The following is a 27,553-nucleotide window of genomic DNA, read 5'->3' as shown; positions in this document are numbered from 1 at the left end:
ATTTACCTCTTTTTATTTCCCTTGCCCAACCCTCACTCTGCCCAAGTGCCAAAGGGGTAAAAATGTAGGCACCATAAGATCTCTAAGGTAAGCAGTAGGTTTCCTGCAATTGAGATAAGTAAAAGTGAGTGGCCAACACTTTTAAATTTAGAAATTTATTCTGTTTAATCCACAAGCTTTATATAGCTTTAGTTTAAAAAAACAAAACAAAACAAAAACAAAAACAGTGAAAACGAGACACTATTTCAAAGTCTGGGCCCTTCCAGCCTTCCAAATACAAGAGCTCTGAAAATTGTATATACCAATTGGAAGAATAAGACAAAATTATGAATGGAGCCATGACATTTCATAAAACAAATTTTATATAACTGAAGGATCCTTCCTGGGACTAGTTAATTGCCTTTACAAAAAAAAACACAACAGAATAGGATGAAATTCCAGTGTTCCAAATCAACTTGTTACACATCAATATAAACCCACAGTGTCCTGGCAAACAACATGCTTTCATTTTCTGTCTCATCCTAGAGCTCGAATCCTGATTCATTTCAGCAGAGACTCCACAGGCAACAGGAAAGATTATGGCATTAAAATATTCATGTTATACTTTTGTGGTAGTTCAACAGTGGTCTTATTTTTGGGCAAGCTTGAAAACCATACAAGGTTGGAAGCATAACTTAAATGGGTGCTAAGACTCAAATAAAAAAAAAAAGAAAAATTAAAGAAAAAAAAAAGGAAAACTTCTGGAGATAGTCAGGGGCATTTAAAGAAACCATAAGAATGCCAACAATATTTAAACCCCCTTTTTTAAAAAAGGGATTTTTTTTTTTTGGCTTAAAATATTTCACTCTAAATGAATTTATGTCAGCTGTCAATGAAAGAATGTCACTAATACACTGTGGACACCTTTTGCAATGTAAATCCATGCCCTTTTATACATGGTGAACTTCAACCTAGCAATTATTACAACAAATGTTATAGTCTAAAGCTCAAACACATTTTAGCAATTTTGAAATTGAATTGAGTACAAACCAAATAAAATTTACATCATAACAAACATTTCCACCTAAGACTGTGGGGACACTTGAGCCTTCCGCATTGATCTCAGGGCCTTTTCACGTAGGTGCTTTTCTAAGTCATCAAGGTTATCTTCAGCTTCACTTTCAGTCTCCTAAAAAAACCCAGAAAGGTCATAGTGTTAACTCAAGAGACACTGAGTACAGAGCAAAATCAAACTCTATGAATATGCTGTACAACACCGAACCATATACTATAAATGGCTAAATTAAGTGATGTGAAAATTATATCTTATTCTTATCCCTAGTCTTGGCAAAGAAACAGATCAATAGAGTTATCAGCCAAGTAGCCGATCATTAGAAAAATCATTTAGCTACTTCTCAAAATCAAATCCAGCCACTGTATAAACCACAAGACAGTGTGTCCACAAATACCTTCTTAGGCTCTGGCTCTGCCTCTGGCTCTTCCTGTGCTGATGTGGTCGTGGGAGCAGCAATGGCTGCGGGGGTCACGGTAGCTGCAGCAGCTGCAGCCACAGCCTTTTCCTTCTTGTGTTTTTTGTGTTTCTTGTGCTTCTTATCCTTTTTATGTTTTTTGTCCTTCTTTTTCTTCTTTTTCTTTCCACCTCCTTCTTGGTCCGAATTCTATAAATCAAAAAAATTACAGCAATAAAATCGATCATTAAAATTCTGTCCAATTGAACATTTTACTTCCTCAATGAAATAACTAAATGGACCAACGTCAAGATTTCTTAAGGCTTCCGGGGAAAAAAGGCCCAAGGCCAATCACCAGTAAGAGAAGTACTTCTAGAGATGGGAAGCACATTGAAAGCAAAGATATTCTTCACCAATTGTAAGAGTCAAAATGAACCTTGAAGATAATGGATTATTTTCCTATTTTAACCAACTAACTTCATATTAAACCAGGTCTCCTGACCACAAGCTGAGTCAGGTTTCCATGACTGCAGTGAGTCAGGGTCTATCTCAAGATGTTAAGGAAAAGCATCATGTGCAACAGAAAGAGAAGGCTCTGAACTCAAGTAGGTTTAAGCCAAATTCTGTTTTCTGAATCTAGTTAACTATCTGACTTCAGACAAATCTGCTTGGCTTTTTTCCTGAGCCAACCTAAACTATGTATAATAATCCTTGATAAAACTGTTGTGGTGATTAAATGGGTCTATCTGTAAATCACTCACAATACTAGCCTAACTGTGCTCTGATATGGTTATTATTCTAAATACATGCTTGTATGAACACCATGTCTCTGACCTCTCTTATCTCTAGAATGGAGGTGGTTTGTTCTTTATTGCGTATGTGCCAAATTAAGCAAAAGGCAGGCTCTGCTATAATTGAATCTAATTTGTAGTTCTTAAATTTCCTATTTCCCACTTCTAAGCAATAACTTTAAATTCCCCAATCTATTCAGTTAATTTGCACAATAATTTAGTCAATCATATTTAGATGGACATTTAACCACTGATTTTATTCAATACAACTTGTCCAAAATTATAAAAGAGGAAAAAAGGTTTAAACTCCAAAATTTTAGTGTAGCCCAATAATATTTCAACTTGACAATGTCAAAAAGAGTGGTATTCTTATGTAGCTTACCCAAAACAAAACTACATAGAATAATAAAGTACTTTCCATTCCATCTACTATTTCAGATTCTAAGACTCATTTTTTCTTACAGAAATAATATGCAGTTGACCCTTGAATAAAATTAAGGTTAGGGGTGTCAATCCTTTATGAAGTCAGAAATTTACATATTTTTTGACCCTCCCAAAACTTAATTACAGCTACCCCTCAGTATCAGAGTATACAGAGTATAAGTGAACCCGCGTAATTCAAGGGACAATTATTATTTCCATTGTAGGGAAAATAAGAGCATTAAAAAGCAAAGAAGAAAAATTCGAATTACTCATCATTCCCCTAACATGTAACCCACTGTCAACTTTCTGGTATCTTTTGTGACATACTTTTTCCTTTATAAACAATGAATCATTATCAAGAGATTCAACTTAAGATTTAAAGCTTTACTGATTTGTGAGATCTTAACTAGGTATCCCCAAATGTGTCAAACACTAGAGAAACCAGCAGAAAAACTAAGGTGTTTTCTCCCTCAATAACAGTATCATAGACAATTCTTTCTTTTGTTCTTAAAGATTTTCTATATAGTCTAATCTCAGGCAAGGTTCTGGAATTTAACGACTACAAACATCGCAAATTAATGGGTAGCCAGACTGTTAAGCATGAATTGCTGATGCGATCACCACCACTAAATGGTACCTCCCTGAAGTTTACCTGAACCACAAAAAAATGCTCCTGAGCTACAAAAAAATAAATTCCCCTCTGCTTTCAAGTGACCACATACAATTATAAAGGATGTCCAAAACAGGGTAGACACATACCCTCGCCGGCGATGGGCTTGGTGTTGGGCTTTTAGCCTTTTTGACAGGTACCGCTGGAGACCAGTTGGTAGAGGGTGACTGAGACTGGACAGGAGATGGAGGTGCTGGGGGTTTTTTAGCTGCTGGCTCAGGAGATCCTGAGACAGATCGGGAAGATGAGACCCTCCTTACAGATTGAGGGCTTGGTGAGGCAGCCCTAGATTAAAGGAAAAACAAAACATTTAGTATCGAAGAATAGAGACCTTTCCTAAGAGAGAATAACCAACTATCATTATACAACCAGGTCACAAAATTTAAATATTTTACAGGCCTTAGTTTGCTGGTTGATTCTACTAACTCCGATTTATATCATCTAAGTCTCCATCTATGCTCTACAAACCGCTTTCCGTTCTAATGACTCTTCCTATATGAAAGTAATAATGCCAATTCTTCGTATTTTATTTAAGACTGCTTTTATCAGTCTCACATTGACATCCAAGAAACGTTCTATGCATCACTTCAGAGTTTAGTTTTGGAAGCACACCCTCAACCTGATACTCCTAAAAACCAAGTAAAAATCCTATGGCATTGACTTTATGCCATAAGGAACTATCTTTAAAACAGAAAAAGATCTCTGAATAGTACCTAGAATGTCTCAAAAGTTTGTGTTCACAGCTTATTCTTTTCTGTAATTTCTTAGTAAAGGAAAAAAAGCTTCCAAACACAAGGAGAGAGTTCCTAACCAAAAAAGCATAAAATGTTTTTACTTTTTTGTCTTTTTGGGTTCCGGAGTCCTGGAGACTCTCCTAATGGGCCTAGTGCTTGGAGATGGGGACTGCCTTCTTTGGGGTGAAGGTGACGGTCCTCTTCGAATGGGTGGAGGACTTGAGGTCGTCTGGGGAGCTCGAGGCCGTGGTGAGGGCGAATGCCGTTTGTTTGGTTGTGGTGACCGGGCCTCCCGGGTAGATCGGCTCGGGGAAGACCCTTTCCTATGCTTTGATGACAATGAAGGCGAACGTCTCTTGGTGACTGGGGAGCTTCTTTGTTTGGGAGGTGGAGAATGCGAGACCCGATGCTTTGGTGGTGGAGATGGTGATGCCCTTCGTTTAGGAGGGGGTGGGGGAGAAGCTGTTCTTCTCTTTGGAGGTGGGGAAGGAGAGTATCTCCTCTGTATTGGAGGAGAGTATCTTCTTGGGGAAGGTGAGCGTCGACGTGGGGGAGGAGAAGGAGTCCTAGAAAAAATATATCATTAAGCTGAGAGGTCCAACAAGGAAGCAGTATACACAGAAAACTAACCATCAATTATGGCTACACAGGCACACCCCACAGATATTACAGGTTTAGTTTCGAATCGCCACAATAAAGAGAATACTGCAATAAAGCAAGGCAAATTTTTTGGTTTCCCAGGGCACGAAAAGTTACGTTTGCACCATACTGCAGTCTATTAAGTACACATTATGGCATTTTTTTTTTTTAAAGATACATAAATTTAAAAATATTTTACTCCTAAAAAATAATGCTGTCATTTTGCTGGGGGAAGATCTTGCCTCGATGTCAATGAAAACATAGTATTTGCAAAACACAATAAAACGAGGTATGCCTGTTGCCCACCGAGGCAACACTAACCCACTTTCTATCTACAGATTTGTGTTCCGGACTTTTCACATAAATGGAATCATATAATCTGTGGTGTTTTGTGAATGGCTGAGTGATGTCACCCTAAAGAAGTATTTCAATCCCGAAGAGTCACAGTTCTCTAACAAGCCTATCTGACAGCACCTTCGTCGGGGTGGCGGTGTGGGAGACCTGCGCCGTCGGGGAGGAGGAGCAGGAGAAGGAGACCGGCGTCTTCTGGTGGGCGGTGGGGAGGGGCTTCGCCGCCGTCTACCACTAAACCAAAGAATTATAGTTGATTCTGAGTTAGTGGCATTTATAATCAAGTAATCCAGACGACAGTTTCAATCTTTGTGAACCCAAAGTGGAGCAACTACTATTCTACACATCAGAGCAGTGTTTTCAGGCCACAGGTCAAGACCGGTAATTAAGACCATGAGTAAGAACCAGCATTTTTTAAAAAATGGAAAATCAGAATTTGTTACTTGTAGTAAGGGTAAATACTGTTTTGTGAAATTTTTGTTTCAGTGTATAAATACATAGTCTGGGTTATGACAAAAACCTTAACATGATGTAGGAAAAATGTTTGAAAACACTGCCTTAGAGCATTGCTTTTAAATTGGCAGGCACAAGGCAATCACCTGGGAAATTATCTGAGCTCTGTGTTCACCAGATCTGGGCTATGAATATTCTGAAAAGGCTCTTTCCAGGTGATTTTCCGATTCCTTATTAGAAGTGCATTAAAGCCTAGAAAAATTCAATGTTCTAACAGAGAATCAAAACTTTTAACAGTCACCAGTAGCTTAAAGCCCCAAATCTAGGTGTTATTACTTCAGAGTTCTTGATTTTTTTAAAATGTATTTCCACTGTTCAAGAGTTGTATACTACTAACACTGTCTCAAAGACAAAGGTCCAAAGTCATCTGAGCATTAAAACTATCACTGCAAGCAAGTAATCTGGTTAAGATAGAGACAAGGATCAAACACCTTAATCTGAGCTCAATAATACACTTAATCAACATTAAAAAACACCTGAAATTATGATTTTACCAACTAGACTAACTCATAGCAATCTCCCTATAAATATATTAAAACACACACTAAGCCCATTTACCACCTTCTGGTTAAGTTTGTGTATATAAAAAAAAGTTAAATAATGTTAATTTTTAACTTCCTGCCCCGTACAGGATTCCTGTGACTCTAAAAATATTTTCTGAAGTTTACTAGTCTTGGTTCCCCCTTTCAGACTAAGAGCTCTGTTAACTGAACAGAGAAACTTCTGAAATTATTAGTTTTCAATCTTATATATGTTTATGCCTTGTGGGGACTAAGGCTTGAAGGTTTGAAATCTAACTATTAGAGCTGACATATTACCACAAAGAAGCTTCAGAGGAATGTAATATAAACAAAAACTATTAATTACAAGACAGGACAGTTAAAGGAGAAAATGCTCCACCAGCAGGGTTCATCAGAATTGAGACCTGGAGAAACAAGATGGCCACAGTATTGTTTCAACAGGCAATGAAAATTTCAAATTGGAAAAGATATTTGGATTTTGACTTAAAAAGAAAAAAAGCAAAGATTTACATCTGCAAACTCTGAAGATGAGGTGATATAAATCAGAACTCTCGAGACGTTATCAGTAGGTATAAAAGGCTATTACGTGTTGATTATGTGGCTTCTCTTTAAATATTCTCCCAATTTCAGGTCGCAAAATTTTAATCATAAATTCTCATTAAAAATTGGACTCAGATTAGAATCTATTATGATACATTAATGACCTGAGATATTTATTTTGTGCCTGTTTCATTTGTAAAATGAAAAGCTTAGAGTAACAAAAAGGTCCCTTTCAGTGATGCCCTCAAAGTCCTATGCTTCTATGTGAGAATAATCAAAAAGAATAAAAATAAAACCATAACCAAAGTAGTGTTAATGTAAGGAATTGCCAGAAAAATCTGATCATCACTTATAAGTGAAATCCTGATATACACATATGGTTCTATGACCTAAGGGCTACTTTCTTAACTGATCTGATAAGGCACACACACTTCAGGGGTTTAAAAAAACGCTAAGCATTCCCTCATTACTGATTACTAATGTCAAGTCAAGCCTTCAAGTGTGTACAGAAATTGTCGAGTAGGAAAGCTTTCCCCTAAACTGTGTGAGAACCAGTTCAATAAGCCTCGATATGTGATGTAGCCCTTAGCTTCTCAAGTATTTAGGAATAGATAAGTCTCATAAGAAGGAGCCAGCTTGCTATCTCTGCAGTGACCACTTCAAAACAATCTCAATTCTCTAGTTGTACCAGTAATGGAGATGTGACAACTACCTAAGATGTCATCAACTACACTAAACGTAAGTTAAGGGGTGTTCAATAACCAAAGACAAGTGTTTCAAAGCATAGAAAATGTTACTTTTCAGTGTTTATATACATATGAAACATTTGAAACGAGGCTGTATTTCCCTTTTATAATACAATAAATACTGAAGCATGATTTCAAATAATCATTTCTCCATCTCTAAATTCTAGACATCTGATAGCAACTTCTAAGATCATTAAACTTGAGGCTACTGATATAACTTAGTACCTTTCTAATGAGAAACAAAACAAAAACATCTTGCAGCACAGTAATAAACATTAATTTTGATGTCACTGTAGTTCAAAATCGCTTTCTGGTAAAGAAAATAGTTCCATCACGGGTGGGAGAAAAAGAATGGGAAAAAATCTTACCACTAACCTGATTTTGTGAAGTCATTTTTTAGCTGTTGTACTAGCAATTTTATGAAAGCTAGGGGTAATTACGGCTAGGAAGAGAATACCTTAAGCACCTAAATTTATCTTTTTTCATCTTTTTTTTGTTTTGTTTGTTTTACTGACATGTAATAATTACTTCCACAGTGTAAATACACTGAATTGCTCCACTACTAAAATTGCTGACTGGTTCCAAAGAACCTTTCCAAGAAAATACTCTTATTAATGAAACCACCTAAAACAACACAGCTTCAAAAACAGCCAAAAACAATACCATATGCTAGTTTCAGGAAGGATAAATGCTTAAAAGTTTAGTGGTAGCTAACACCCCAAAACTAGAAGACTGATGAAGATAGTATAATGGTATAATGTCAGTGACCCAGGTCTTTGTCACTTCACTCATGAGATAGGCCTAATATAGAGATTTCTGAGTATAATTTGACTAAAGACACTGATAATCAAAAAGGTTCAATAAGAATATACAATACTACCTTCCTACTATAAGAAACACTGAACAAGGGCCAAAGCCTAAATTCCTTTTCTACCTTTTTAAGTGTCTCATAGTTTTTCTGCTATCCCTAACATCACCGTAAAGTCCATTCCCACTAAAACTAAGGAACTATTATTATTCTACTTTTTGGAAAAACCAGATACTATAACTGCACAAAAAGCTAACTTCGAACAAGGCTTTAAAATGAACACTGTGTACAATTCTATTATTAATTTGATGTGTAAAGAAATAAAATTAAACCAAAATAGCTTAACTTCTCCTCAGCCGTACCCACTGTACACCTAAGAATGGAATAAAGTCACCTAAACAGTAAATTAAGCCATAAACTTTGACATGTAACCCTAATTTACAAAGTAGTGTCTAACCAACCTTTTAGTCATTGGCGATTGCCATCGCTTTCCCATCTGCATCCTGAGAGCAGTGGAGAAAAACAAATGTCAAGAATTCCATTCACCAAATTATTGACTTCAATGGCGTTAATTATCACTAATGGAGATATATTTTTTAAATGTTCAAAGACATTCAGGAATTAATGCTAGGACTTAACTGGTATATTTCTGGTCATGCACACAAATGACATGGTGGCACAAAACTTAGGAAGTTTCATTAATTAGCTAATAACCACCAAAGATAGCAAATAAACCCCCCAAAGCCCCCCCAATCTGACCACTTCCTTGTGTGAGTCCTTAAAATGAAGGTGTTAACCAAATTCTAACATAAGACCGTAGCCCACCCCCATGGAACATCAGTGAAGATCACTGAAGAAAAGACATTACCGAGGGGAGGTCTCTTTCTGGCGCTTTCGAGGTGATGGAGAGGCACTCCGGGAAGGGGAATGTCTGCGCCGTCTGCCTACCTCACCATTCTTCACATGGGACCTCTTGGGTCTCTCATCTTCTGAGGAAGAGGAGGAGCCAGAATCTATAATTACACAATAAACAAAATATTTCAGTAGGTCTATGCTTAAAGTCTGTCCACATTTTCTGAATCTACTGAATCTACATAGATAGTGTTGAAATTAACAAGTCCACTAATATAAGTGGGCTCGTATACAAGCTATCTTTTGAACAAAGACAGTATCAATATTTGCTCAATGACTTGAAAGCCAAACATAAATATATATTATTATATAAATGAGATACATAAATCACTTCCACAGCACAATTCAATAAGATGATGTCTTTTAAGGATCTAGCAATTTTCCAAATAACTAAGTAAAGCATAAAAAGTACCTTAAGCAATCACTTGATTCTTGTTACTACTCTAAGCACTTTTAAGGCTATGGAAAGCTCTATTAGGGTTTGAATAGCTTATTTCCATATCCTTAGCATTTATCAAACAAACAAAAATATGTATGAGGCCTGGTGACAAATGTCTAAGATTGCAAAGAGAAAAACTTCAATTGTTTGCAAATGATTTCCTTAACTGAAAATAATTAACAACTGTTGCCCAAATATCAAAACTCGAATTTAAAACAAAGTCCCAGGTACCAAAACACTCTCAAGACTTATAAACATTTTCAAACCTTTCCATGATTAACCTCACCTTAAGAAAGTTATAAAAGCTAGATGAATAACTTTTAACTGACTTACTGCTACTGTGGGATGCTTTGGTTTCCATTTTATAAATGCAAAGCAAAGGTAGTATGCCCACACTGTCACAAATACCAATTGATCTAAAAGTCAGAACACCTGGTTTACAACTCAGCTTTCTATGCATATACTCTTAATTTAAAAATTCCACTTCTAATTAATATTCTACAGATATATCTACACAGTACACACACAAAAAACAAAACAGAAATAACCTGAATGTCCAAAAAGGTGACTGGCTCACTAAATTATACTATTACACTAAAGGCAGATCCATAGGAACAGGGAAACAGGTCTAGATATACAACATTAAAAACGCAGGCAGTCTATGGCCAAACCACCATGAACAAGCCCAATCCCGTCTGATCTTGGAAGCTAAGTAGGGCTGGGCCTGGTTAGTATTTGGATGGGAGGCACCTAGGAAGACCAGGTGCTGTAGGCGTAAAAAATAAAACATCAGGGATTGTAAGCGGACAAGGTCCTTGCTATCTGTGAGGTCAACCAAGGGTTGCCTTGCCTTAATAAACAAACGAACAATCGCAGGCAGCATAACCTGTAGCTCAAGCTTGTATGGGTTTTTCCCCCCCTTTTTTCTTTTTAAACCACAGATGTTTATATGTGCACAATTTCTGAATAAAAAAAGCTTTAGGGAATAGATGGGGGGATGGGAAAATAACTATACTTTTCTAATTTTATTCTCATTTTTACTGGTGTACTCCAAAGATCTATTACTTTATTTCTACGTAGGCACAAACATATTTCTCCTTCGTATACTCACTATACTGATGGATCTGCCTATCTTTAAGTATTTTTTATTAGGAAATGCAGGAAGAAAAAATCAAATCATGGTCCATACCAGATGAAGACTGCTGGTTCTGTCGTCTGTACTGGCGTCTTTGTTGCACAGAATCTGCTGCAGCCATTTTGCCACCTTTATCTTCTTCTGAAAGACGGATGCATTTAGTAAGTGTTTCTTTAGTTATGCATACAGAAAATGTAACACATCTGAATAGGATTACGGCCTCTTAAACCTTTTATCTCGTTGGATGAAGCAATACAACCACTATGTATTATCTATCTATCTATTTATTTATTTATTTTTGCAGAGGAGCTCAAAATGCCAATTTAGACTCTCAATCACCAAATGTACTCAAACTTATTTAGGCACTTGCAACAGGTCAGGCTGGATATGCCAAGCACTTTATAAACATTTCAGTGAATCAACAAAACCCTAAAGGGATGATATTATTCACATTTCAGATATGAAAGAAATGAGGCTCAGATAAATTAAGTAATTAAACAAACAAAAATGGAGTTAAGTAGTAGAGTGTGGGATTCGAATCAGGTTGGTCTGACTTCAGAGTCCTACCTCTTAAGCAATAAGCAATATCCTGTAACTAATCTTTAAAAGGGGACGAACAAATGAGCAACACCAAAACTAATTCAGCTTAACACGCACATACACACTCTTACCTGATTCAGATAACTCTACTTTTCTAGGCTTGGGTGCTGGTGAAGGGGACTCTCTTTTCTCAGTACCTTTATGTTTTGTCACTAAAGAGATAAGGCAAAACAAACAATCAAAAAATAAACAAAAAAGCCCCCACTTACGTACAAGGGAAAAAAAGCATCACAAGACAGCCTAACAGCACGAAACAGATATGACTATTCTCATAAAGAATTTACTGAGAATTATTAAATTCTGTAAGATATTTTTGTCATTATCTGTACAATATCTGAAATGAAAACAAGAATTTTTTAATGTTAGGTGAAAACTCCCAAAAAGTTCTGATTTTTGAATCTTGAGATTCTTCCAAAGAGAAAATAGTTGAGAAAAACTGGAAGCTGTTTCTGAGTAGAACAAGCTTTACACTATGTATAACACTCAGCTCAGCAAACCTGTGTGTGACCCAATTTATAACATATTCTATGGAGGCGCCTCATCGGCATAAAAGCTTTCAAACACCTACTATAGGTAGGTTCAGAAAAGTTAAATGAAAGTGATAAATGATGAAGAAATCAGATCTGCGGTAGAGGAATGAACTAGCCACCCAAGGGGCTTGTAGGCTCTTTAAGTAGAGTAGAACATTCACAGCAGCATGACAAATTTGAACTACTATAAAAAGCTAGACATTCACAATGGGAAAAATAATTAAATACTAAGGCTGGAGGATTCTTTCCAAAGCTAAAAAGGAGGGGAAGGAGGGGGAAGCAGCAGCAGTTGAGATAACCTAAGGTTTAGAAGAGCTGTGGGTACCTTATGAATTATCTAACTTTTCTTTTCCTAATTGCATGGAAAATTATGGCAACTACTTCTTGTAAGCTTGCTGTATTATGAAGTAGTTACTAACGTCATCCATTTTACAAAAGGAACTGAGGTTTAGAAAGAATTAATTTCAAAGTCAGATAACATAAGGAAACGAGGATCTGAAACCGAGATTCTATTCCTAGGATATAGGCTTTAATTTCCAACTGTTACTAGCTCTGTTTATAATATCTATACATTGCTTCAACTAAAATCATAAGTATATATATATAATCATTAACCTTACCAGAGATTAACCTGAAACATCATATGAAAACATTACTCTAAGAACTAAACTTGGAAGACAGTGGGACCCCCACACCTCAAGGTCCTTACAACTGTTTTGGGATCTAGAATGTAGACACATTTCATTTAGTAGACACTTATATTCATAATTCTGTAAAGGCTTACTCAAGGGGCAGTAACTTAAAGAACTAAAGTTCTAAAACAGCAATCTCATCTTTGCTGAAGTAGTCAAACTGGAGAAACTTACCACTGTACTTTTAAAATGACCAGCATTTTATTAATGTTTCTGCCTAATAAGTCTTTTCGATAAACAATGGATTGGGTAAAGAATGGTTAACTACAAATTATTATGAAATATGGTAGCAATAAAACATTTAAAACCTGTATATTAACAAATGCAAAGAAATAAAATAGAAATACTTTTAATTTTTAAGGATGAGGCTATTTTTTTCTGGTCAGTATTGCCCATTTTTAAGTGTTAGTTAATCTTCAATTCTTAAAAAAGATTTTATAACACAAGTAAAGGTGATTTAAAAAAAGATTTTATAGGCATCCAGTTATCTATAAAGCCACATGGCCAATTTGCCACTTTGGAAAACTGTGTTCCAAAATGCATTTGGACATCGGAATGCGTTTTCTCCTAAGAAACAGTAAAAATGTGATTATGTTTGCAAGATGCCTGGCAAATGCCTACTTAGTAAATAACACAACTGAACTAACATTGTTTTTCTCATGAAAATATACATTTAGAGTTTTATTTTTATTCAATCTCATTAAATGGCTTAGCTAAAACAGCCTATAATTATTGTTAATATATTCATACCATTAGACAAACATCCATTATATACCTCTACTCTGGTTTACTAGAACTAACTGAAACACATTATCATTATAAATAAAGTTAATATTTCATCGAGGTTTGTCTAAATGGAATTTTACCCAGTTTATGTTAATGTTATTTTTCATACTCAAGAGGCAAAATCATTCTAGCATGAAGTCAAAATCTTCTAGTCAACAGAAAAACCAGAATTTTAAATTTACTTCAACAGTCCTATTAATTATTAATCTCCCATACTTCCACAAAGATCACTTGTAAGAAAGTCACCTTGTGACCAGAATTAGTAAAATAATCATTACGTATCTACTAGTACAGTTTATACAGCTAAGCGGATCTAAACTCAGAACTATCGCTCCCACCAGATAGAAATCCTCCTTAAACTTACTTCATTAAATATCCTATCGATTTCAAAGCACTGTTTTATATACTAAGATAATGTCGATTTAACTATGTCATGCCACTGAGGACCCTTTCAGAAGAGAATGTGTACTACAGTCTAAATACTTTACCTCTGAAATTCCCCCAAATACTATCCCTGCCTTCTTTCCACTCCATTTGCCTCCTACCAACAGGAGAACCTTTAGAGTCCTGGTTGGCGACTACATGAAACACAAAAGTAAAATTTATTCCATTTCAATGCTGTCATTGCTCTTATTAACCATGGAAATTGCAAAAAAGTAATTTCTGAAATCATAACATGAGGTAAAAAGCTAAAGAATTTCACCCTGCCTTCCATTTCCTCCTTCAGAAAGTGAAACAGGCATTTCGAGGTAGGAGAGTTGAGCAAAGCATACATTTTTCAACTGGGAATGAGAACCCAAAAATTCTAGTTCTGGCTAGCTGACCCGACCAAATCACTTAACCTGAGAACCAGTTTCTCGGCAACAATCTCTAAAGTCATTTCTAGCTCTGAAATCTCATCACAGATGGCTTTTTTACTTTAAAAAGTTATGTCTAAGTAGTTAGAACCGACAATCAGCTTCAGTGGTCACAAGGCAGCCTCTGACTACACTCATCACCATGCATCTCTTTGGTTGGGTTTTGTTTGAACATGGAAAGATCTGTCCCAGAATTCACAGGAATGGAACTAGTTCTTTCTCATCCACCTTGGCTTACTTCTTGCTTATGTACCTATCCACTGTGACTTATTTCCAAAAGCAACAGCCCACACTCCCCTTAAAAAAGGTAACTCCTCATTCTTAACAATCAACCTATTTCAATAAGGATTCAGTCGTTCCGTTCAGGTACACTTATTACCCTTTTGGCTGTATGATGTAAAAAGAAATATTATAACTTGATATGCTTTTGCAAAGTAACAAGTAACATTTAGAGTATTTTTTCACTAGAGAGCTTTCTGTTCCAATACAAAGAAATATTAAGAGTGCAAACACTTTATAGAAAAAATAGGTCAGAACGATAGCATCAGATTTGGATGTCGTCACTAGAAACTATGGACAGACTAAAATTTCCTTAAGTTTTGATCAAGAGGCAGTAAGGGACGTGAGGTTATAAAAAAATATGTGATCTTAAAGCCCCTTCCCATACTTCAATTAAGCTTGAACTTGAAAGATCTAAAAGTTTCTCTAATTCTTATCCAGCTGCCTGTTTGGCCTAAAGAGCCAATGCAACAAAAATCACCACATAGTATTTAATTATGAGACACTAAATTAACCTTTTAAAATTTAAAAAATAATCTATACATTACTCTTTACAGATTACCATTACCTGCAAACCTCTTTCGGTAACAGCCTATCTACATCTCACTATAATAAGAGTTCAAAGAGGTAAGGCAAAATTTGCCTTTCTGGCTATCAACACATTGCAGGGTTGGGGGGAGGGGAGACAAAGCAGTGGGGGTGCTTATTAGAAACTGATCTCATTAAATTCATTAAAATAGTCAAAATTTTGCCCATCCCCATTCTTTCTCATTTCTAATCCCAAAATTTAAATGATCGAACCAACTGCAGGTTGCTCCTTAAAAATCCAGCTTTTTAGATCTTACCCCTCCCCCCACTACTCACCTTTCAGACTGTATCATTACAGCCCTAAGTACCAGAAGCCAGATTCAAGTAGATCCTATAGTATATAGAGTATTTAATGCAAAAGAAACCAACCCCAACAGATCACAACCTTCACTCAGACTAACAATGCATTCTACCTACCTGGAAGGATCACAGATCATAAATTCCTCAGAATTCAATCCACAGAATAAAACAAGGACAACACTAAGAACCCTGCCTAGAGCCTAAATTAAAAAAAAAAAACCAAATCAGCTTTTAAGAGGACACCATGTCCTTCCCAATGTGGCCAAGAAAAAATTAAAACAGAATATGAAGTCCTTGAATAAGATATCAAACAAAAAAATCTTTGGGGAAAAAAGTTAACCGGTCTCTTAGTAATACAATGATCCCTTATTATGACACAAACTTCAATAAGTTACCCAAAATCAAACAGCCCCTGGCTGGTAATACATTTCTCAACCCACTCCATGCCAGAGGGCATTGCTAAAAACAAAACACATGAAACTATTTCATCAAATCCCAAGAACTTAAAGAGGGAAAGAAAAGGTGAGCCTCCAAGCAATTTACAAAGATTACACAAAAAAAATATTACCCGGTTACTTCATACTTTGAAGGGGGGAGTGGGTGGCCAACAACTGACTCAGCATTACGTAAACAAAAGAAAAAGCATTTGTTTTTATGTGTTTGATTTTTACCTTTACCTGAAGTTCTCCCTGGAGAGACAGAAACACGACTTTTTCTTGTACGGTTTGACTGCTGGGGTGTTGGGGAATGACGAGCTTTTGGCGGTGGAGTTGCTGGAGGTGATGGCCTATGCCTCCGCCTCGGAGGACTTGCTGAAGGAGATAACCTACGAGTTTTTCGAGGGGGACTGGATGTCCTCTTGGGAGGCTTCTTTGGCGGTGACCGGGACCGGGAAGAAGAGGACGATGAACTACTTCCAGACAAGGATGCAGATGAACGCCGCCTTCTGTGGGAAAGAGTATTCATACTCATTAACTGCATTTGTATAAAGAACCACCTCACAGTATGCATAGGTTACACAGAAATACAGCTATTTTTATCCAACTTTTGAGTTTATGTAGCTAAGCACATAAATGAGTCTTTAAAAATGGGAAACAAAACCATAACCTAGCACAGGAAACAGCTAGTTCTACAACCAAAGACATAAATTGTTCTGATAAATGCATCTACTTGAGTTGTCTCTCCAGTTATAAGATGTGAAGTGCTCTAATACAATAACCAGTCTCTTTCTTAGGAATATCAGTGTTTTGGAGTTTGCATACAAAATTTGGGTGGCAAAGTATTGTCCATTTAATAATACAATGTCAAGTAACCCTTAGGTTACGTTTTTAAAAAGATGTGCAAGATTAGGAATTCATTTAGCTACATAAACTTAGAAGCAGGGGCCTCTCGAATTCTGCGGCAAAATTTGTGGTAAGTTCTGTTGCAATTATGTGTACCTGCAGAATTCACCTTTGGCGGAAGAATTCCTGAGAACCTGAAAAAAAGAAACCCTACCTTAAGTTTGAGATAAAAACTGCCTGAAAGGGAATCTTACACAATCTGCAAAATATTTTGATCGCTAAATGGCTCAGTAAGCACAAGTAAAACACGCTGTTTGCAAAACTCCAATATAAGAAATAGCTGTTTCCACTAATCTTGCACTAGAAAGTGTATTACTTTGCTAAATATGAATAATTGGTTTTAGAAGTGTGATGCTAAATTGACTGACCATTTGTATCTTTAGTCTCTTTTATTGATAACATCAATTCTGTAGTTTTTAAATAGCAGTTATAAAAATGGTTCAATATACCTTGACGAACCCTCCACAAAGAAAATTATTTTTTTAAATTATGGGATTCTGCAAAACTTCAGACTGCAGAAACAGAAACTATGGAGCTTATTGTTCCCCCTACTTCCAAGTTGATTCGACTCCCTAAAAATATCTTAAACACAAAGAAATCTGTCCTGAGTATATAACCTGAAGCATAATCATCAGTGCTCCTTCCAAAAACAAGAAGGCACAAAACTTTGATACCAGTGCACCAGGTCTCTATTTTGGGTATGTAGCAATGATCTTTTTATTAAACGAGATAGGTCAAAACATTTTATTGTATGCTAACTTCAAGATAATTTTTTAAAGTACACTGATATTGACAAGGTTACTTTTATGCCCAGTCTCTTTAAAATAACCATACACCAAACTGCTAATAATGGTTATACCTATGGAATTGGATTTATGTTACTTGTGTGAATTGTTTACAATAAGCACTCATTATTACTATAATGAACAAAAAACACTTAAAAATACAAAAGTATACAATATGGATAGATTGTTTTAATACAGGTAAAAGCAGCTTACTGGCTTTTTAGTCATCTACTTTTCAGAACCCAGTGGTAATCATAAGCCAAAAAAAGAGAGAAGGTGGCTAATGTCCCTGATAGGATTTCTTGGGGAATGAAAATAGTTAATATGAGGTATCAGTAAGATGGTGAATTTTTTATTTTTCAACACTAAACTGATATCATTTTTCATTGCGCAAACAGCATTACGCCTCAAATGAGACAGGTTTTTGGAAGACGTTATCTACTATCACTCGTAAGTTCTTTCTTCCAGGAAAACACTACAAAGATTAGCTAAAACAAACATATGGTCTACTTTCACACACCTCACACTTTCAAGTTGAAAAGAAAAGAAACCCTCACCGTCTCACTGGAGATCTACTCCTTCTATGCCTTGGTGGAGGAGGCATTCGTCTTGGTGGAGTTCTTCTGCGAGGAGATGGCCGCCTTCTTGGACTTGGCCGCCTTCTAGGTGAGTATGATCTGCAATAACAAACAAAATTAGGATCTGAATAAATCAGGAATGCGGAATGAATTCCTTGATAGCTTTCTCAACAGGTACATTTAAAAAACGAGTTCAAGGGATACAATTCCATTTATGTAGTTTTTTATGACAGAAAAATTTCTCAATTCTCTCTAAATCTAAAGAAAAACATTTTACTCTATGTTTTCTATTCTTTAAATCTATTTCTTTAATTCTACTTAGGAGAGTAGCACATAAAATCTAAGCTCTATGCAGATCTTAAAGCCACAACTCACCTTGATCTGGATCTATGGCGCCGTCTAGGTCGAGTATGAGAAGGAGAGCGAGAACGTGTCCGGGATCTTGATTTGGAACGTGACCGAGATCTTGGCCGAGTCTTTTCCTTTTCCTTTTCTTTTTTGGAATTTTTCTCTGGAGAAGGTTCTTTAGGCTCTGGTATAGGTTCAGGCTTGGGAACTTTCAGGATGTCACTATGGAAAGAAAAAGCTTATTTCTCCCCATCTTCTAATCAGACTCCTAAGTTACAATTTAACAAATAAACATTTTCTCTTTAAAAAAAAGTTTTAAATCCCTGAAGACTTCTAACTCTAAAAGATCAATGAAATCTAGTGAGTAACTAACAATTCTAACCAGTTTTTTAAAAGTGCAGTTATCCAGATATTGAGAAAAAGCAAGTCACTATATATAAAATATCTGAAAGAATACAACCAAAGGATTAACAGTGTAATATACCCTTTAGGGTATCTTATACTCTCATATACAATTTGAATTTCTATTCTACAAGCTGATTTTAATTTTAAAAATCTATTTTTAAAAAATCAAGTAATTTTATGTTAAATTCGGATGTAAATTCACTTAATAATGGCCTAAAACTGATACTTATAAATAAATTTTAATGTACTTGCCTAGTAGAAGTGGCCTCTTGTACTGAAGGTTCTTTTACTTTTGCTGATGGTTCTGGGAGCTCTGGAGTCTTTTCCTTCTTTTCTGGAGCAGGGGAAGGACTCCGGCTCTTGGTTCTGTGACGGGGAGATCGAGAATGACTGCGCTTTCTCTCTCTCCTGACAGGGGAAGATCGTCTTCTAGGGGAAGGAGATCTGGATTTGCGTCTAGGATGAAAGCAATTTTTTTCAAGTTTTTGAATAATGTGAATTGGGGGAGAGGGGTAAAGGCAGAAGTGAGGATTAATCTTTTTAATTCCACTATTGCTGTTTACATTTGAGAAGTTCCCAACGGAAATAAGATCTTATCACATTTACTTAATGAGAGAAAGGGTCAAGAGAAAACCAGAAAGGCAAGCAAATGAATAACAACAGGCTCTAGTATACCAGCTTTAAAGGAGAAAAGCATTGACCTGGGACCCTGGATTTAGGTGCAATATAGCTGACCTTTGAACAATGCAGGAGTTCGACCGCATCCTCCAGGCAATTTAAACTGCATATAACTTTTGACTCCCTAACAACAACAACAACAACTACTACTACTACTACTACTACTACTACTACTACTACTACTACTACTACTACTAAGGCTTCTGTTAACCACTACTACTACTACTAAGGCTTCTGTTAACCAGAAGCCTTACCAATAGCATAGTCAATTAACACATATTTTCTGTTCTATGTATTGTATACTGTATTCTTGCAATAAAGCTACAGAAAAATGTTAAGAAAATCATTATAAGAAAAATGTAATTATAGTATTTATTGAAAAAGAGCCATGTGTAAATGGATCCCCACAGTTCAAACCCATGTTGATCAAAGGTCAACTATAAAGAGATTCTCCAATAATAAACCCAATGAAACAGCTTAGATGCAGACAGATCCTATTAAGAATTCATCAGGTAGAGCCGCGATATTCCAGAAAAATGACCAGTACAATTACAGCGATATGCTCTTCAGAAGGAAAGAGACCTATCAAACTTACATAAAATCTTTTGAAAGAGAAGTCCCTTTTCCTTTTCAAAAGTAGTTTCCCTAAACTTAAAGTAGACCAGTATACCTGGTTCATCAATAAGTCAAGTAATCACCACTATGATTTGTGCTGAACACTAGAATACTGCTCCCCAATAAGTAGGTTTTAATATCAAACATATAAATGAAAGGGACAAAGAAATTACCTCCTTTCTTTACTAATTCCAGTAGATCCCTAAATAAAAAGCCTAACGGAATTTTCACCTTTTGAGACAAATAAAGTAGAAGCTGAATCGTGGATTTAAAAACGGGAACCTAACCATAGTCTTATTGGAAGGAAGAAGAAAAATAAATGATCTGTTTAGGGTTCAATAAAACCATCTAAGAAAAGCAGAACAGGGAATTAGAAAAGTATAATATGAACAATTAATAGGCACAGATTTCCGATAAAAAAGAAAATGTAAGGAAAAAAGTTGGAGTGCATTAAAATATTAATTCAAATACATTTAAACTAAAGCCATATGGAAAATAAGTCTAGATTTTGATTCAAGAATTAAGAGTTGAATAATTCAAGATTTTACAGACAATGACTAGTCAAGTTGTGTCTCAAAAGATGAAATTTTTAAGCCTAGAGAAAAGCCATAGGTCATCATGAAAATTGTTTGACGGAAGAAATTTCTTTAGTACTGTCAGCTTCCTTTTCAACTTTAACTTTCTTCTACACACAGAATGCCTGAATACCTAAAGTACTCATAAACCATTAGGTATGCATCCATTGTATTCTACCTTCTTGGGCTTCGAGACCTCTCCCTTTTTTCTCTGCTGCTTTCCTTTTCTTCCTTATCCCTCTTATCTTTGTCTTCATCTTGCTTTTTCATAGATGCCAACTTTTCTTGTTCAATCTGCAAAGATCAGGTTTTCAAAGTAAACACAGCTGAACATTTGAGACCGAGAAGCAAACTGAAGACTGCACATCTGATATCACACCAATGCTATAACTGTCTCTGCTTCTCAGCAAGACCATATTCTTTCTTCACTAGACACACATTGAGATTGGTACTAAAAAATACTTGAAAATTAATACCTGATCTAAAGAGAATGGCTGTTTTTAAGTTTATTTTTAAAAAGTTATTTCACATTAATCTTTTGTGATTTAACATATATTCTCTGCATGAAGAGCTTGTGCATACCTTTTACACTGCTATTTTTTAAAAATCCATGAAAACACTGGACTCTAAGAAAACGATATTCTAAACTCAATGTTTGGGTTGGGAGGGAAGGAGTGGTGAATCAAAACTCAGTGTTCAAATATATTACAGAACAAAGCAACATTCTGATCCTAGCTAGGTCATGTAAAATCTAAAGCTGTCTCAGCAATCTGGATACTACTCTCTCTCAAATCTACATTACAAAAAAAAAAAAAGGGCTTACCTGTCTCTGTTTTATTTCTTCTTTCTTCAGTTCTAGGAAAGCAGAAGGAATTCCAGCGATGTTTTCTTGTGCACTTAAGAGAAGGGGCCACAGTTCTCCCATAAATTCTCTAGCATTTTTTCCGTTCAAAAACCCAGTCAGGTTGATTTGCATCATTTTGGAGTCTGGATTCTGCAAAAAGACATGACAGGAAGAGAAACAGGTTACTTCGAAACAAACCAATGAACCAAGCTAAAACTCATTTAAATTAGTATTTTTTAAGTCTACCATAGGGGCTTAGATAAATATTCTTTACTATTTTAAAAAGTTTTCCCTAGTAGTTTCTCAGCAACATAATCTCTAGCACAGATTACCAAATTCTCTCACTCTACCAAAAGCATCAGAGCAGCCTGTTAATCCTTTGTGGATTTCGTAAGTATTTTTAGACTATGTGGCTGTTAGTGGGCCTTACGTTTATTAACTTTAAAAACCATCATGGAACATCCATAAATTCTTGTATTTATTTACTAACAAGGAAAAGTGTCTGCTCACCTAGGAATTTTCCCCTAATGAGAAATGGAAAAAGTACATAAACTATTCACTTCTCTAACACTGTAGATAGCTTTCCATAAAATATTCACTGTCCAATTATGAAAACTAACAAGTTATGCATGCATTCTGTAACCTTTGAAGACTAAGCTGAAAACCTGACTTCTACATAAGGAAAATCTATTATAACAATGCCTCAAATTCTCAACTGTCCACAAAGGGCTAAGAGGTCAAGAGTTCTCAAAAATAACTGGGTTTTTAAATGCTAAATCTGTTGGTCAAGCAACAAGGTCCGTATAACAAGCACAGCTCAATAGCACAAAGCAAGTACAGATTCCAGGTGTCTTCAGTTTCTTCTTGGAACCTTGGGGGTTTGGAATCGCCAAGTCCCCTGTAGAGAAAGATGTTCCCTTGGCTTGCTTCCGACTCCCTACTGCAACTCAACCACCTTGAGTTTAATGTTATATCATTTATCTAAATTGCAAAAGACGAACAAGCAATAATGAGTACACAACCACAAAAAAAGAAAAGATTGTTAAAAAAAGTTCTAAACTTTAATCTCATGCTCACTACAAGGGGAATACTACCAGATACTTAATTTTTAAAAATGCACTAAAATACAAATCAGTAATGCATATCTCCAATAAAATCTATCTTTAATCATCACTTAAAAAACGTTTTCCCATGTTCCTGGCTTTCTACATAAAATATATACATATTAAAGAAAGTGCTTTCTCAAAATTAAATAATCTTTAAAAATATTCAGAACAAAGTGTAATTACCAAATTATTTTTTAAAACAGAAATACCTTATCAGTTGAAATGCCAACTGTTTTGTCAAAACACAAGGGTGAACTCTTTGGGAAAAGGATTAATGTAAAAGTAAATTCACATTGGTATATTTGCCAAAAAGGTCAAATGATACATCTTACTGGCCTTTGGGTTGTCGTGCAAATAGCAAACTACCTTATAATAAAATTTTAAAACATTAATTCTAGCATCTCATATTATCTCATGTATGAAGAATGGAACAATTAACTGGTTCTAACAATTCTGCCAATTTCAGTCTGAAGTTTAAGTATAACATAAACAAAAAATTGTGTCTAAATGTAATTGATGACTAGCTGACATGCAGCTACAACTAAAGTCTTTAGTTTCTTGATTATTTTAAAAACAATATCCTTTCAAATCAGAATTGCCCCTTATGCTTCACATAAACGTCCATCTCATAATAGTAAAAATTTTTAAGAGCAGTGTATAGATTTACCCAATTGCTCTTTCCTGTTTGTGTTTTTTTGTTGTTGTTGATGTTTGGCCACTTTACACAACTCACCTCCAAACACACACTGCATCATCAAGGGAGTTGGGTCAGAGCGACATTGGGACACTCACTCTGCTGTGACCTAATAAGGTGATGGTGCTATACTTCAGACGCAAGGAATAACTTCCATTTTGGTTCAGGCCTTTTAAATCATAAATCACATTATCATTAGAAAATTGCTGTCAAAGTAACTTAACATGTAACAGCAAAATTACAAACAATAAGTTTGATTTTTCACCTGTGTAGCTTTCAAAACTATGTACCTTCACTAAACTTCCAGCCTTAATAGTTGTTTACAAAGTGAATTCTTTTCACAACAAACATTGTAAAATATCCTTCCTATAATCGTATTCCATAGAAAAATTCAGTTTCCATAGATACACAAAATTATGTCACAAATTCAGAAATAAGAACCATCTGTATATTATTACCTTCACTTCCAGCTGGTTGAATATAAACTCAATCACAACATCATCTTCAAACCCAAGGATTTCTGTTACTCGTTTTGTTATCCAAGGCTTTATAACCTCCAAATTTACTTTGCTCATGTCCACCTGATAAAACACGCAAGCAATTATTGAGTAAAACCTCACAATCCTAAAAGCTCCCTTAAGAGTTTTACCTAACAAAGTTCCTTTTAGCTTATGAATTTTTTTTGTTCAGCATGGTACAACTTGGCTTATTCTTATTTGGTGGCCAATTTGGTGTATATTGTTGCTAAAAGGTGAAAATGTTTAATTATGATTTTTTCTCTTAGCAATCATACATAATATGGTGCATCTCCAGAACAATCTCAAAATGTCTGAATGAAATGTGTTGTATAAATGCAAAATAGTTTTATCCAGGATACCTTTTTTTCTAAGCATTCTGCAAATTTCAGCTGCTTCAGAAGCTTCTTCTGTTTGTTGCTGAACCGATTATCCTGTTCTGCACTTGTTCCCTACCGAAAGAGAAGAAACACAGTTTAATTAAGAGTTCAAAGTTAAATTCCTGCTTTTTGTCAGCTAATGTTTTCTGACCTTTACAGTCAAAACAGGGTAATCAAGTAAGTAGAAACACCATAGCTAATATTCATAGATGCAGAACACATATTTTCCCCCAACTGGGCTGACATTTTGTAAACTTGACTGTATGTAAGTACAAAATAAATGCTCACTTTAAGTCAACATAGCAGTACTTAGCAAAATGCTAAAAACCTTCCCTACAATCAAGTTCAATGTGTATTTTTTATACTTTTCTATGCTAATAGACGCTTAAGATTTTGTTTAAATGAGAACTCACTGAATAACTTACTATGCTTAACATGTATTTTCAAATAAGACCATTAAGTTTCATCCTCTTCTCAAAGCCAGTTGCTTGTCTGCAAAATATCTTGGCAACGCATATAAACAAGGGGGAAAGAAAAAAAAAAAAAACCCTAGTCCTCCATTGTGTTTGCAACTTTAAGAATTTGGATCAACTTTATTAAAAACAAAACAATATCTGACCTCACAATCTACAAAATACTTAAATATTTAGTACATTCCCCCTTTAAGCCAAGTATATTGGATCTCCCATATAAAATACATATTTCTTGAAAAACAGTATCGGCACAGTATGATTGCATAGATCGTTATTAATAAAAATATTTTTAAAACAAAATAATTTAGAATGCATGAAAAATACAGGTTAACCTTAAAAAGCTTAATCTCAGCAAAGAATTTGGAAAAACGAATTTACAGATACTACATCAGACCATCAAGTGATGACTAGTCTTGTGTTTTGTTGTTCCTACTGGCCCAATACAGAAATAACTGGCCATGTGATGTGAAATCTGATTGGTTCGTTAAGCTGGCCACTATCCCTTGGAAAATGATCAAGAAAAATTTTGTTTGGGAAGGTAAAGTACCTGGATTAGAATTCCAACTCTGCCATTACTTAAACCATATGCTCTCAAAAGGAAGTTACTTAATCTCTGAGGATGTTTCCTTACAGGGCTGTGTATACCAGAAATGATATATGTAAAATAACTGGCAAGTGGCAGTTCAGCAAATAAAAGCTATCACCTTTATCTTAACTGAAATTCAATTTACTATCTGACTGGCATGTACTAAAAAGATAGCTGCTCTAAAATCTTTTAATTCTGAGCTTAAATCCAGTCAACTCCTTTAAGGAACTGTAGGCAGTATATGAAAAACTGCACTTCTTTCCTCCTGACTTTTATCAAAACCACAAACTTCATTTTTAAGCTTATCAACCACCTTGCTCTTTTTCTACTGGCACGTCATTCCATGGGAAATAAAAGTATCAAAATAGGCTTTTGCTTCAAAATATTACATTTGGACCACAGGAAACATCGAGTATTTACTATATAATACTTTGATGAAAACTACAAAATGGAGAGTTTATTAGCTGGGGGAAATTTGATAAGCTCTCAATTGAGACTACCATTACGTAAACATAGTATCGTTGGCATAACCTAAGAACGGTCAAATAACTTTTTAGTCTAATGCATGAAATATTGCAACTTAAAAAAAAAGTTGGCACACTTAAAGCCGATCAGAGACAGTTCAACGCGGGCTTTGGAGTATCAAAAACGTTATCTTAAAGTCCTGGTCTTTCCCCTCTTCCAACTTTTCCTTTACAAACACACAAACTGCATATTATATGGTTCACGAAGTGGAAAGAGCCAACCTACATTACATAAAGTATAGATTTTAACTTAGACCTACCGATCTCTACATAGTCCGCGCCGCACTAAAATTTGCAGACTCTAATCCTATTACAGTCGCTTCCCACCCATCTAGATCACAACTGGGTGTTCATTTCCTGCACGAGTGGAATAAGGGGACAAACAAGCTCCCGCAGGAGCCTAACAAAGTCTGGGCCCCGAGGATGACTACGTCGTCGTAAATTCCTGGTCTGCAGGTGATGGGCGCACAGCCCCCGGAGAACCTAGCTAAGGGGCGCACCTTTTCTCCAGCGGACTTCAAAGGACTAAAACAATTGGGGGGAGGGAGCGAGCGGGAAGGAGAGGAGTTGGTCCACCCTACGCCTCCCTCCTCACACGAACACACTTTTTGTTGCACCCTCTGTCCTCGAGAGTCTCAGATTCGAATGTTACATATTACCTGGGTTCCCCTTCCTGAAGGGATATCAAATTGGGCGGGAGCTCCCGCGAACTCTGACCCGGAGCTTTCGCGAAAGCTTAGGAACGGAGGAGGGAGGGGGTCGGTGCCCGCTTTCTCCTTAAGTGGTCGCTCAGCGCTGTTTCCTGTCCTCTCTCTAGCACGCTCTCCTGGGATAGTACCCCCAAAGCTGAACTCTCCAGAACCCTTCTGCCGCCAGTCGCCCCAGGGCTTCCCTCCGGCCTCCCCCCAGGGACTTCCTCTTCGCGGCTCCGCTAGGCCCCAGGACCCGGCGGCGCGTGTGGCTTAGCCTGCAGGCCCCGCCACACAGCCAAGAGGCGAGGTACCGCTCCAGCTCATTCCCGCCGCCATTTTCCGGCGACCGTCGCCGCCGCGTAGGGGGGACGATCCGGGAGGAGGAGACTGCGCAGGGGCGCACCGGTCTCCGCCGCAAGGCAAGAGGGATAGCCTGCTGGCGCTGAGGATCCTATGGATCTTCGAAGCGCCCCCCTCTAGGCACTCCGCCTCAAGTTTAAGCTTCCTGCCGGGCCTTCCCGAAAAGCCCCTACCCTCACCCCAGATCCCCGCGCTTCTACTTACGCGGAAGAATCCCGCGTCCATCTTGCTGCCTCGCTCGGAGATCGCTCCCTATCCCAAGATGCAATGCGCCGTCGCGACGGAGGGCGGGACCGGCAAGGAAAGCGGAGCGCCGGGACGCAACGCGCGCCGCTCCACTCGCCCCTCCAGCCGACACGAGGCCGCGCCTGCTCAGTGCAGGGAGCGCCCGCCGTGCGTGCGCACGCGCACCCAGGAGGCGGGTGCTGCCTGGTTCCGAGCCTCCCAAGTAGCCCGTCGGGAGGAGAGCCTCGTGATCGCAGCCAATGGGAGCAAGAGAGAGAGCTGTCGGGTCGCCCCGCCCTGCGAATCTTTTGTGGCGCGTGATCAGTCTTGTTCGCGCAGGGTGACTTGACCCATCCTTCGACCCGTAGTGGGGGAGGGCTCCCGCCGTGGGGGTTCCAGGGAGCGATTGAAGAGAAAGGCTGTTACTTCAGAGTGACGCTGGTGAGGCGGTCTCTGCGAGGAAAGGGAGCCTGCGGCCTCCCAGGTCATTATAAAAGTTGCCATTGTATTGGTTTACCGAGCTTA

General features: G+C 36.9%; 1 protein-coding gene and 1 pseudogene across 15 annotated transcripts; one reads left to right on the top strand and one right to left on the bottom strand.

Moving 5' to 3' along the window:
* Window positions 1-339: 339 nt before the first annotated feature.
* Window positions 340-27,158, bottom strand: SRRM1 (serine and arginine repetitive matrix 1). 15 transcript variants are annotated; one of them, XM_016124589.2, is made up of 18 exons: window positions 27,008-27,158; window positions 24,151-24,240; window positions 23,732-23,854; window positions 21,453-21,623; window positions 20,808-20,923; window positions 19,014-19,217; window positions 18,384-18,578; window positions 17,988-18,107; window positions 15,974-16,248; window positions 11,342-11,422; window positions 10,725-10,811; window positions 9,053-9,197; window positions 8,646-8,687; window positions 5,180-5,290; window positions 4,168-4,632; window positions 3,422-3,617; window positions 1,449-1,658; window positions 340-1,168 (listed from the first exon to the last, which is right to left on the bottom strand). In XM_016124589.2, exons 1-18 carry the CDS (start codon window positions 27,026-27,028, stop codon window positions 1,064-1,066), a joined length of 2,757 nt encoding a protein of 918 aa, XP_015980075.1. In that variant the 5' UTR covers window positions 27,029-27,158; the 3' UTR covers window positions 340-1,063. The 15 variants fall into 15 exon arrangements, with proteins under 15 accessions (XP_015980075.1, XP_015980076.1, XP_015980077.1 ...); XM_016124590.2 differs by having other exon boundaries at window positions 10,725-10,808; XM_016124591.2 differs by having other exon boundaries at window positions 15,980-16,248.
* On the top strand, window positions 10,193-10,310 carry LOC118604063 (annotated as a pseudogene).
* Window positions 27,159-27,553: the final 395 nt, after the last annotated feature.

Source organism: Rousettus aegyptiacus, unplaced genomic scaffold (assembly GCF_014176215.1).
Source record: "Rousettus aegyptiacus isolate mRouAeg1 unplaced genomic scaffold, mRouAeg1.p scaffold_m13_p_1, whole genome shotgun sequence".
Lineage (NCBI taxonomy): Eukaryota > Metazoa > Chordata > Mammalia > Chiroptera > Pteropodidae > Rousettus > Rousettus aegyptiacus.
Note: the sequence above shows the minus strand (reverse complement) of the source record. Positions and strands in the feature narration are given on the sequence as shown.

Coding starts and splice junctions, on each gene's coding strand:
- SRRM1 (XM_016124589.2), bottom strand. CDS start 27,028: ATGGACGCGGGATTCTTCCGC. Junction 24,241..27,007: donor TGGACGCGGGATTCTTCCGC/GTAAGTAGAAGC, acceptor CTCTTTCGGTAG/GGAACAAGTGCAGAACAGGA. Junction 19,218..20,807: donor AGGTCTCGAAGCCCAAGAAG/GTAGAATACAAT, acceptor CTTTCATCCTAG/ACGCAAATCCAGATCTCCTT.